The sequence below is a fragment of the Daldinia decipiens genome (assembly GCF_022478715.1).
Source record: "Daldinia decipiens strain CBS 113046 unplaced genomic scaffold F4813scaffold_2, whole genome shotgun sequence".
Taxonomy (NCBI): Eukaryota; Fungi; Ascomycota; class Sordariomycetes; order Xylariales; family Hypoxylaceae; genus Daldinia; species Daldinia decipiens.
Genome location: NW_026054545.1, coordinates 1,231,655 through 1,242,247, shown reverse-complemented (window position 1 = coordinate 1,242,247; position 10,593 = coordinate 1,231,655). Strand labels below are relative to the sequence as shown.

Here is a 10,593-nt window from a genome sequence, read left to right as displayed (position 1 = left end):
CATCTAGTACCCGTACAATACGATAGCACTATCGATAAAACCATTCTCATACGACCTTAGCGGGGCTGGCGGGGGATTTTACAGCGTAAGAATAGTAAGAACAGCGCTAAAATAGGCCTATCTAGGCAATGTCGCGTCATTACTCCATGCTCAAGCAGTGCGTGACTTGACTCGGATTCAAAACTCAAAGGCAAGAGACCTCCTCCGCTTTCTACTCTTTCACCGAACAAACCCGTTAAGTTCCATTAGGCCATTAGGTACTACAGCACCCATTACCACGGTACAATCCGATCTAATCTTAGGTACTTACCTCTTACATCCAAAGAACCTAACAACCTTATCCCGTTCAATCGTTCCATCCTTTTACCAACCTATCGACTCCTCCCAACGTCTCCTTCCCTAGCGCATTCAACACCACCTAAGGAACAAGAATAGCCAACACATACGCCGCCCCTACCACGACTAGTAAATATCTGATACTCTGTCTTTGGAGAATATTTCCTTTGAGCAACGAACAGGATATTTCAACCTAAATCCGAAAAGACAACGTACGAGAGAGAACCCTATTACCTAGCGAGCAGATCTTAGGACCGCCTAAGAGAGAATAAAAGAAATACCACTTCAAGGGAATATCTCAAGTATAAAAGGGCAGAAACAAGAGCAAAATGAGTAGCCCACGCAGACGAATCGAGACGGATGTAAGTCTACGTCTACGTTGGGTATATACAGCTTCACGAGTCATTACTTGCTAACATGGAATTCTAAATAAGGTCATGAAGTATGCGATGTTCTTGTTAATTCGTGTTCGAAACCTCTGCTAACTATCTCGTAGGATGTATGATTGCCTTTGCTAACGAAGCCTGATACCCCAACTAAATCCTCTCAGGCTTATGTCCGACTATGAGGTCACTCTGGTCAACGACAATAGTATTTGACCCCTCTCGCTTCTTATTTGTTACGATGCTAACCACACGGTTGCAGTGTAAGCTAGTTCATCGTACTCGCCTTTATCCTCCAAATCCTTACATATTTACAGGCAAGAATTCTACGTCCGATTCAAGGGACCCGCCGAAAGTTAGTAAAGAGGAAGTCAGATTTCGTTACCCAACCATATCTAACCAAATGCCTACATAGCACCATTCGAGAATGGAACCTGGAAAGTCCACGTCGAGCTGCCTGACCAATACCCGTACAAATCGCCTAGTATTGGCTTCGTGAACCGGATCTTCCACCCGAACATAGATGAGCTGTAAGTGATTTGGGTCTTGGATGTGAACCCTTCGGCACGAGGAATGCTATGTTCTAGGACAGGACTAAGGAAAGCAATATTATGGAACAGGTCCGGCTCGGTTTGCTTGGATGTCATCAACCAAACCTGGTCGCCGATGTTCGATATGATCAACATCTTCGAAGTCTTCCTCCCGCAACTCCTCCGATATCCCAACCCCGCCGATCCTTTGAACGGTGAAGCGGCTGCATTGCTGATGCGGGAGCCGAAAAGCTACGACGCTAAAGTCAAGGGTATGCCCGTCCTTGCGTCTCTTTTCTAGAGCAGAGATTGGGGGAGTAGGACCAGCTAACAGAAAGTAGAATATGTCCAAAAATATGCCAGTAAAGACGCTGCAGATGACGCCGGAGCCGAGAGCGAAGACGACGACGATATGTCCTCGGTTGCAAGCTTTGGGGATGAAGAGGACGAACCCGCCGGTCAGATGGATGACGTGTAATCAATCGTCTCATGCCATTCCCTTATTTTTCAACTCGCCTCTCTTCGATGAATCAACTCTGGATTAAGGAGTAACACGGATTTCCCTTGCGATTGTGGGTGGGTTTGGTGTTTTTGCACGTAATTTGCATAAGGAATTGAGCCGACTGCTGGAATTGCAATCGTTCTCGACAGCTAGGTAGCATTGATATTTTACTGGACTTCCTCCAATACGTTCTTGGTCAGCTTGCTATTTTCGCACCAAATCGTTGGAGGTGGCCACTCTTGATTGCTTTCATGATCATTATAGAACAAGGGTATCGATGATAAATTCTAATCAACCCGACCAGACCCGTGCTACAAGCTTAGCCTCATCTTGCCTTATGCCCCCAGTGGCTCCCCTAATATGCTATATCCCATGATCTAACCCGGGTATCTCTTTAATGACCAAAACCAGACACCCATTTTCCCCAAGACGCCATTCTAGTGTAGTGATATCTTAATCCGAGTCGTACTCAACTAACGACGTTAATGATACCGTGCCTTTCCCTTCTCGTTCCATATCAGCCGCCCCTCTCTTTTCTGACGATTCAGGCTGCTCATGATCTTCAGACTCCGGCTCCGGCTCCGGCTCTCGCCTCTTTCTCTTAATCCCAGCAATCCTAGAGGGGCCTTTATTACTATCCCCATTACTACGATCCAGCGACAGGAACGGGTCCTGAGCCACCCGCGTGTTTCCAACGATCTCGGACACCAAAATATCCCTCATCTGAGCAGCAGCGACTTCGGATTTCAACTTCTTGCTTTTCGTCTTCTTCCTCCTATCGTCTTTCGTATCCGCGCTGCTACCACTACCACTACCACTCCCCGAACTTGTCGGGAATAACGGCTTCGCAAGCGCCTTGCGCCCCATCTCGCCGCCCGCGGCGTCCGACGACGGTCCAAAATCCACCAGCGCAGCCCGTCGCGCGTCCTCGTCGCTCGCAGGCAGCAACTCGATCCCTAAGCCCATCCTCTCGCGCAAGTTCTCCGCCGCCGCGGCATCCCGCTCGCGCTCCTTGCGCCCGACCCGAAACGCAGCGCGCAGCCGGCGGTTCTGCTCGTACGGGTCCTCCCAACGGCGCGCGCTCTCCACCTCCAGCTCGTCGATGCGCTCCTTCGCGGCTTCCAGGACCTTGCGGTCGGCAATCGTCTTCTCCAGCTTGGCAAACGCGTTCGTGCGCAGGCTCTCGCGCTCCGCGTCTGTCAGTATCGGCGCGGATAGCGGATCGGGCGACCCCGTGTCCCGCCGGCGCGCGCCCTCGGTCACTGCGTAGGTGGTGTGTTCGGGGTCGGTGCGGATCTCGATGGCGCCGCTGCACGCGGTGTGCGTCATGCGGAAGGCGAAGATGGGCGTGCTGTGGTAGGACCCAACTTTGCGCTTGGCGGCGTTGAAGCGCACGCCTTGCGCGATGAGCGTGGGTTGTGGGCAGTGTGCGCACCATATCGCGAAGGGCATCTCGAAGCGCACTGTCTGCTGTCCGCCGGAGAACCCTGGGGGGCGCTTCTTGTGCAGTTTGTTGCCGGTCGTGGTCCCCTCGACGTCGGGCGGCACGTACCGCCCCATGTTGAAGCCCTGCATCGTGAGGGGGGGGCGGAGATGGGAGGTCGCTTTCTGCTGGGCTGTCTTTGTGGTGTTGTATCAAGGATCGCGAACGATGTTATGCCTTAAGAGGGCCAATTCGGCCGGTGTGTGTGAGATGAACAGGTTGCGGTGGGTTGCTTTAATGGGTTCGATAAGATAATAAAATATGTGCCTATTAGATAAGACAGAGTTACTGTTTATTAACATATTATTAGCATATAACACTTACCAGCTTCCAATACAAGACATGCATTTATAAGAACAATCTCAGTTCAAGTATCTTCCCATTTCCACTCCATGGAGAGATGAAATTACATAGCATTATATACTTGAAAGAAGCATAGCCACCTAGCTATGCTTAACTAGGTAGTTAAGCGAAGCTATAGGAGGCGTTAAACATAAATAGGTACCTAGGTATATATACCCAAACGCTTGAGATATCCATTTCATCACCAACACCAGACTCCAAACTCCAGATTGTCAATAACAGGTAAATAATAACTCGATCTGGTATATTATTTGAGGAGACGAATTCTCCCTAAATAAACGCTAAAATGTTTCAACCACTAAAAATTCGCGCCGATTTGTTGTATAATTATCGGGTTCGTAATGTATAGGAGGTACTCTTATAAGAACACTGCCTATCGGTCCATTCATCGTACGCCTGGGTTCTCTTATTTCCCTGCCACCACGAGCTGCAGTAGAATACGTCAATCGAAGCTCTCACGGAAGCCAGTCAAATCGTGAATACAAACCTAAGTCTTATCCCCATGAGTGCTAGTGAGCCCCTTTTGGTCGCTCGCGAATATTTTCTTGCTTGCCGCTGTTGATAAACTGCGCAAAGCGTATTGCAAAACTGATAGTAGAACGTTTGGTATGACGTTTAGAGACGATGTATTCTTCTTGCATGGCGAAGGTGGGAAAGGGATGTGCCTGGCTTTTTATAAATGGTTTTAGAGCGTCAAGCCTTGGTCTGATCTGCCTTATAAGAGTGAGAGAGCTAGTCTCATATTTATATATTTATATATTGATAGGTATATTGATATATTCTTCACTTTACACGTTGTATCTTTGCTTCCGCTTAGACGCAACTGAGATTGGGGGCAGGCCAGCCCAGCCCTGTAGCGATGAGATCTGTTTGCTAACAAGTTCTCTGTAGAGATGAGCCAATAAGGAATTCCGTGAGTGCTAAGAATAGCTGTCGTCATCATCCGCGCACACGATTCGGGAAACATGAACTGGTGGTGATACGCAAGCAACGCTTATGTCATTTTCAAATAGTCGGTGAACGCGCTGCGACACTGTTTCGCGATAGGTACAAGCAAGCTCAGCCTCAGCTGAATGGCTCGATCATACCGCCTGTTCGACATACTCTTCTAGATCATAAAGTCTATAGTTGCGGTCTGCTTAATACAATACGGCTGTACTAGAGTCGTGGTCTTACTATGGTTTCAATCCGCCTCCAATCAGGCAACACCTCGAACCACAGTAATTTGCCTATGGTTCCTTGGGTTGGGTAGTATTGGTACAATACAGGTTGCAACTTAAATATCCGAATCAGGTTGGTTCCGCCGGGACTCTAAGCCAGTTAATTAGTTAATTATACCAATCGCGTCTAAGTAAGCTAGAACACGATATAGATTCAAAGTGGGGTTAAAATGGTGTTCGTAGACGGTATACGGTTATGGAATGCACGTGTATTTTATTTGGCGAGTTGATACGACTTGATACGACCTACTTGATATAACTTGGTGGGTGTGTTCCGGTTAGACAACAACAAGACACAAATATCCAAGGACCAAATAATATGCAAGAAATCTGTATGATCTAACCCTCCTACAGCATCTATTGAGCAGGGAACGTCGATCCAATCTCACCCCACTTCAGGTTGCTGAATGTCACCTCAGGATGCGGCTCGATCTTACGGATGTTCGTGGGGTCTCCCTCGGTGGCGTTGCAGGGGCCAGAACCCCTTTCGGCGCCGTCAAGCCACGACATGTAGCCTTCTTCATCCCACCAGATGCTGAAAGTCAAGACCATTCCTCGAGTCAGAGCATCCCCCATTTCCTCGTGGGCGCCAAGGTTCATGAAACTAGTCGCGCCTGTCGCAGCGCAGTATTCATCGTTGGTGAATGAAACCTCGGGTATACCAGTCTTCTTCACTACCTCGGCTCTGATGACCTTGTCATCCTGGACGTACAGGCGGTGGATCTCCTTTAATTTGCCCTCCTCGTCGGCGGGGAACTGGGTGACGACCGTGAATGGCCTGGTCGTGTCTACCGTGTAGTTCGCTCCCCTTCCGTAGTAGTTGGGCTGGTCAAGGCGGTAGGGGTTCCAACTGCAACCGTCCTTATCACAGACACCGTCGTCTCCGCACTCGTCTCCTGTGCACATGTATAGTCCGGTCTGGTTGCAAGTGTGAGGTGCAATTTGGGTGGAACGCGAGTTGGCCTCCCAGATGTCCATCTCATTGCAGCAAGCGCCCTTGCCGTCAACGTTGCCCTAATACAACTGTTAGATAACAATACCATCGCGCACAGAAACTAGGAAAGCTTGATTGGTGCGTTAATTTAGATATTTCTTACCTCACCGTTGATAAAAGGAGTGACATAGCACTGGGCATCACAGTATCCAGTACCCCAGGCAGCTCCACCAGGGTTCAGCTCACTCTTACCTCCATCTTCCAACATCTCAGAGAGGTAAAAAGCGCTATTCATGCCGCACGGCAGATGGCTAGCTTCGACGTCGAAGGTGATCTCGGCACCGGTGAGCTTTAACAGGTCATATTTCTCCTTGGCTGCATCTAGGAGGTAGATGCGGGGAGAGACAACGTCGTCGCCAACGATCATCTGCAAGTTCAACGAGGTTCCATCAGTCGTGACACCAATGCTGCTGTAGTCGACTTGAGCCTCCACTGTAGTTAGAATGTTAGTTACTGTCGTTGTGGCTTTTAAAGGGGCTGGTAAAATCCAACACCCAATTCGAAGGGGTCGTGATATCACATACTAATGCAGTTTTGAGCGCATGCCTCCTTGGTAGGGCAAGCCGTTTCATTGGGCTTGTTGCCCCAGTCACCACAGCCAACATCGCTGCCGTCTTGGTGAACCCGATGTGCAGATGAGTCGAGGACGATGTAATTGGTCGACTCCTTACAACCGCCAGCCACGGTGCATCGGTAAGTTATCAACTCGGGATAAACATCAGTAGTGTTTCCAGGTTTCTGCGCGGCGGCGAGGCTGAGGACTGCGAGGCCGAAGGCAAGCTTGCTAGAGGCCATTGCGTTCGATGTTCTTCGAATTCCTTCGTCAAGTGATTTCGATGCACTGACGAGCACGCAACACTACTCCAGGAGCAACTCATATTCAAGGATATATATATATATATATTTTCTCGTGGATTCTCCACGAAATCGATACATCAAATTTCCACGTTCCCCAACTTCCCCAAATCATGCCATCCACGCGCCAAGTTATTTGAGGCCTGTTTTGACGCGTGGAGAGTGAAATGCCGGCTTAAGCTGGTGATCCGGGGGAAGATGGCCCGGCATCCCGGCGGCACCGTTTGTCGTATCCCCTGTGGAGAAAAAGCCCGAATCAGTACACGCTATGTCTAATACAACCCTACCCGTGTGAAAAATGTCGCTGCCATGGCTGATTACGAGTTCTATCTTAATTACTAATTAACCTCTTATCAATGTTCCTGCATGAGATGAGCCTCTCTTAAATTACGCATCATGCTTACCTATCCACTAGAGAAAGAGCAGAATACGAAATAGCGATAGTCCGGTAATCATACCGGGGACATATCGAACGTAAGCACTCTAATATCTGTCGGGTTATAATTAGAAGTCAAGCGGTAGTAAATGTACCGAAAATATTCTAAAATTCACCGGAGCATCCAAACAACTCGAGCCAATTCAATGGTGAAATTAGTTATGATCCAATATCCCATTATATTTAACTAATATTTAAATCATGATTACCTAGTTATTCTATAGCAATGTTGCTAGATACCGCATTGATTTAAAGCATAGTGCTCTTGCTAAGACGTGCGAGTTGGACAACGGCAAGTTCCAGTAGTCTACTAAGGCCTAGACTGATTTATTTTGGATCTGTGCGGCATGCTCTGCTTATGTATATAGCATACATGGATAACCCCTTGCGGATTCGACTAGGCAACGATTGGTATAATATGTACTTGCATCGCACACACGAAGATTGGCGCAGCCGTAGACTCAGTTCTAGGTCAACAACGCCCCGTAGTTCTCGCGGTATCATAACATAAAATCCCACCCAGCGGTGTGCACATTTTGCTCTTTTCAAAGGTGATCCTTAGCTTTCTACATAGATGTCAGAGAAGCCAGGTGCTAGCATGTCCGGGCCACCGCGGGGAAGGGGGGTACGCAGGCATCGCTCCGATACTTAAGTATTTTTCTACCCTTTTCATACTCAACACTAAGGTGCTGAACTACGGTTGCTGTAACACTCTCGGACTTGTCTAAGAGGGCCTTTTCAGCTCGAGTATCGGTCTAAACAGTCAAGTTATTCTCAGGTCGTATAGTGTTATTAATGTATGTATTGGCTGAGAAGCTCTTTGTCTTGTCAAGGCTAGTAATCACAAGACCCATTAGGCTACCCAGAAGTTCTCCCGACAGAATATCAGTACCCGTTGGAAATCCAAGTTCGGAAAGTGTACTTCTCTAGACCTTCGTGCACTAGAACCTCCAAGCAATCGTCTGGCGGGAGCTATGTCGGTTCTGTAGCCAAGACCGTCAAAATAGATAAGTCAACTGCATCTCAATAGACCTATAATCAGTCATATATACCTGGGGAACAATTTCGAAACACCAATTAGAATCAGTTGCTAGAAGACTTAGACCCGGTGAACATTAAACACCTGAGAACCCATTGCTACCGGTGTGATAATGAAGATAGGCTGCGCTAGTGTTGTGATATGATTGAGAGTTTGACATCGGTCAGCTAACAAGACACAGCACTTACCTAAAGCTATGATTATCAGGGGGTTGCGTTTAAGGTACTCTATGGATCCTGTAGTATGCCGAGGGCGGCTGCAGATAAACGGCATAACACATGAACATCTGATATAGTCGTATGTTGACGCATGTGATGCATTAGACAGACAGCCGGATTTGGTCAGGCTTTTTACACGTCAATGATTAGATGGTAGGTGCACGCCTGCATTTATCGGTGTACTGAGAAGGTAGGGAGTTCTCTATTATTCTATACCCATCCAGACTTCTAAGTTGTTGCGGTACGAAAACTTGAGTAAATTCCGCTCTGCCTATATCATCAAATGCTTACTGACCTACCATCACTTTCGTTAGACTACGGTTTAATTCTTAGAGAGTCGTGATAGGGGTGACGAATAAAATACAAATGTAAGCAAAATGAACTAATATATGACCTTTGTCATTGAAGCATTGTTCAGAACTATTACTTGCTTTTATATCCTCAGAGATCTACCTAGGTGACATAAGATAATAGGAGTTATACAGATATGGTTACAGCAGAAGGGTTGATACCAGACAAAGCTAAGTACCTAGTTGAGTTAAGGATATGAATAAGATTTAGCTTTATGGAAGAAGGTTACTTGATATTTAGAATGTGTGCCTAGGTTCGATTTTGGCCTTCTTCTACTATTGCAAGGATTCGTGTGTTTGTCTTTTGTCATTGTAACTGTATAGGTACCCTATGAAAAACAAAAAGAGATATTATCTAGTTCATTTTAGCAGGCCTAAAGGATAATATAATTGTTCTTAGATCTTTATGTCGCTGTTGTCTTTGATACAAGTACTTATATTCTTCTTCTTTACGGCAAATTCGCAAATATTCTAGACCCATGATATTACGATATACGATAACCCTTATTTTCTTATTCCAGTATGCATCACAGGCTGTGTAATCTAGCGGTCTTCTCGGTATATTTTCGCTTCTCGAGGCACACGTCGTGCTCGAGAATCCAAAGCCCTTTCGTTTCGTCCAATACGGTCCGACCAACCCTATATCATCAACTGGTGAAGATTTTCCTTGCAAGATACCAGCTGGTGGCAAGTTAGAACCGGAGGGCCCCCCAACGGTTATTAATATATTGGGGATGAACAAGGTGTCTCGTTCTCAGGACAAGCAGTCCACGGTGGTGGTTCCTGTCAGTTTAGATTGTCCGGTCCGGTCAGTAACGGTACACGGGAAACTTACCCCCTCAAGACTGCGAAATGGAAAGTCATTCACTCGATTGAAGGTGAGTGTTCCGCGCACAATCAAAGAGGGAATCTAGATGGCCCAAATCATGATCACTACTCTGTCCAGATACCAGAAGGTATTGAACCGGGTGATTATATTTTTGCATGGACTGTAAGCACCCTCCACCCCCTTCCCCTTTTCCTAACCGCCTTTGGGCTCTTATGGGGAATTTCACTAGATATTACTTGACGGCGTGAAGACTTATTAGTAATGTTTAATGGAAAATGCTGACTTGAAACCAGTGGCTTGCTCGAATTGGAGGACAACCAGAATATTACATGAATTGTGCGCCTATTACTGTTACTTCGGCCAAGAGAAAACGCATCAATAGTCTAGCTCGTCGGGCGTCACTTGACAAGAGAGCGGCCTTTCCGGAGCTATTCATGGCTAACATGGGTGGTGTTTCGGGAGGATGTACAACTGAAGAAGCCATACAGCAATAGATAGCAATTGCGTTCCCGAATCCTGGTCCTTCTGTTGACTATCCAGAAGGTTCTGAGAATCTTTTCAAACAGCCGTGTGATGGAAATCCCCGAGCTGGGCAAGGGATCATTCCTGGAACCCCTGATGGAACCCCTGATGTGAGTACATCTTCTCAACTTAGTCCAGCCTTTATATCGGAACCCAATGTATCGAGAACCATGTCCTCTTCTTCTATTTTGACAATTTCAACGCTATCTATATCACCATCATTGTCCAAAGGAGTAGTATCGACTAGTACGTCAAAAACGGCTTCTACAACGGACCTAGGAATATGTGTAGAAGGCTATCTTACTTGCCTTGATGATGGTTTGCACTTCGCTACTTGCACTGGTGGTCAGTTGACTCTTCCACAGCCTCTTGCACCGGGGTTTAAATGTAAGGTTGGCCCTGGATTTGGCCTTGACATTCCACCTGTGTAAGATCTTATACCCACGTACCTAAGTTAATAAAATAATTTATGTATATGCATATATTACTTGAAAATTAGACGAGCAACTGTAAGCCACTACCTTGAACGTTGC

General features: G+C 47.0%; 4 protein-coding genes across 4 annotated transcripts; 2 read left to right on the top strand and 2 right to left on the bottom strand.

Moving 5' to 3' along the window:
- Window positions 1–665: 665 nt before the first annotated feature.
- Window positions 666–1,727, top strand: F4813DRAFT_385054 (ubiquitin-conjugating enzyme/RWD-like protein; the record flags this gene model as incomplete). The annotated part of the gene is made up of 7 exons (XM_049246191.1): window positions 666–698; window positions 771–778; window positions 887–927; window positions 988–1,074; window positions 1,135–1,249; window positions 1,340–1,521; window positions 1,591–1,727. 7 exons carry the CDS (start codon window positions 666–668, stop codon window positions 1,725–1,727), a joined length of 603 nt encoding a protein of 200 aa, XP_049104308.1.
- Window positions 1,728–1,966: 239 nt separating this feature from the next.
- Window positions 1,967–4,050, bottom strand: F4813DRAFT_105363 (DUF455 domain protein). Its single transcript, XM_049238437.1, has one exon. It carries the CDS (start codon window positions 3,324–3,326, stop codon window positions 2,205–2,207), a length of 1,122 nt encoding a protein of 373 aa, XP_049104307.1. The 5' UTR covers window positions 3,327–4,050; the 3' UTR covers window positions 1,967–2,204.
- Window positions 3,609–4,995, top strand: F4813DRAFT_344204 (uncharacterized protein). Its single transcript, XM_049241636.1, has 3 exons — window positions 3,609–4,024; window positions 4,085–4,719; window positions 4,774–4,995. The coding sequence occupies exon 2, from the start codon at window positions 4,222–4,224 to the stop codon at window positions 4,486–4,488; it is 267 nt and encodes an 88-aa protein (XP_049104306.1). The 5' UTR covers window positions 3,609–4,024; window positions 4,085–4,221; the 3' UTR covers window positions 4,489–4,719; window positions 4,774–4,995.
- F4813DRAFT_344202 (glycoside hydrolase family 7 protein) lies at window positions 4,996–7,006 on the bottom strand. Its single transcript, XM_049241635.1, has 3 exons — window positions 6,336–7,006; window positions 5,915–6,243; window positions 4,996–5,831 (listed from the first exon to the last, which is right to left on the bottom strand). The coding sequence occupies exons 1-3, from the start codon at window positions 6,604–6,606 to the stop codon at window positions 5,175–5,177; spliced, it is 1,257 nt and encodes a 418-aa protein (XP_049104305.1). The 5' UTR covers window positions 6,607–7,006; the 3' UTR covers window positions 4,996–5,174.
- Between the last annotated feature and the right edge of the window lie 3,587 nt (window positions 7,007–10,593).

Coding starts and splice junctions, on each gene's coding strand:
- F4813DRAFT_105363 (XM_049238437.1), bottom strand. CDS start 3,326: ATGCAGGGCTTCAACATGGGGCGGTACGTGCCGCCCGACGTCGAGGGG.
- F4813DRAFT_344204 (XM_049241636.1), top strand. CDS start 4,222: ATGTATTCTTCTTGCATGGCGAAGGTGGGAAAGGGATGTGCCTGGCTT.
- F4813DRAFT_344202 (XM_049241635.1), bottom strand. CDS start 6,606: ATGGCCTCTAGCAAGCTTGCCTTCGGCCTCGCAGTCCTCAGCCTCGCC. Junction 6,244..6,335: donor ATGCGCTCAAAACTGCATTA/GTATGTGATATC, acceptor TTCTAACTACAG/TGGAGGCTCAAGTCGACTAC. Junction 5,832..5,914: donor CTCCTTTTATCAACGGTGAG/GTAAGAAATATC, acceptor CAGTTGTATTAG/GGCAACGTTGACGGCAAGGG.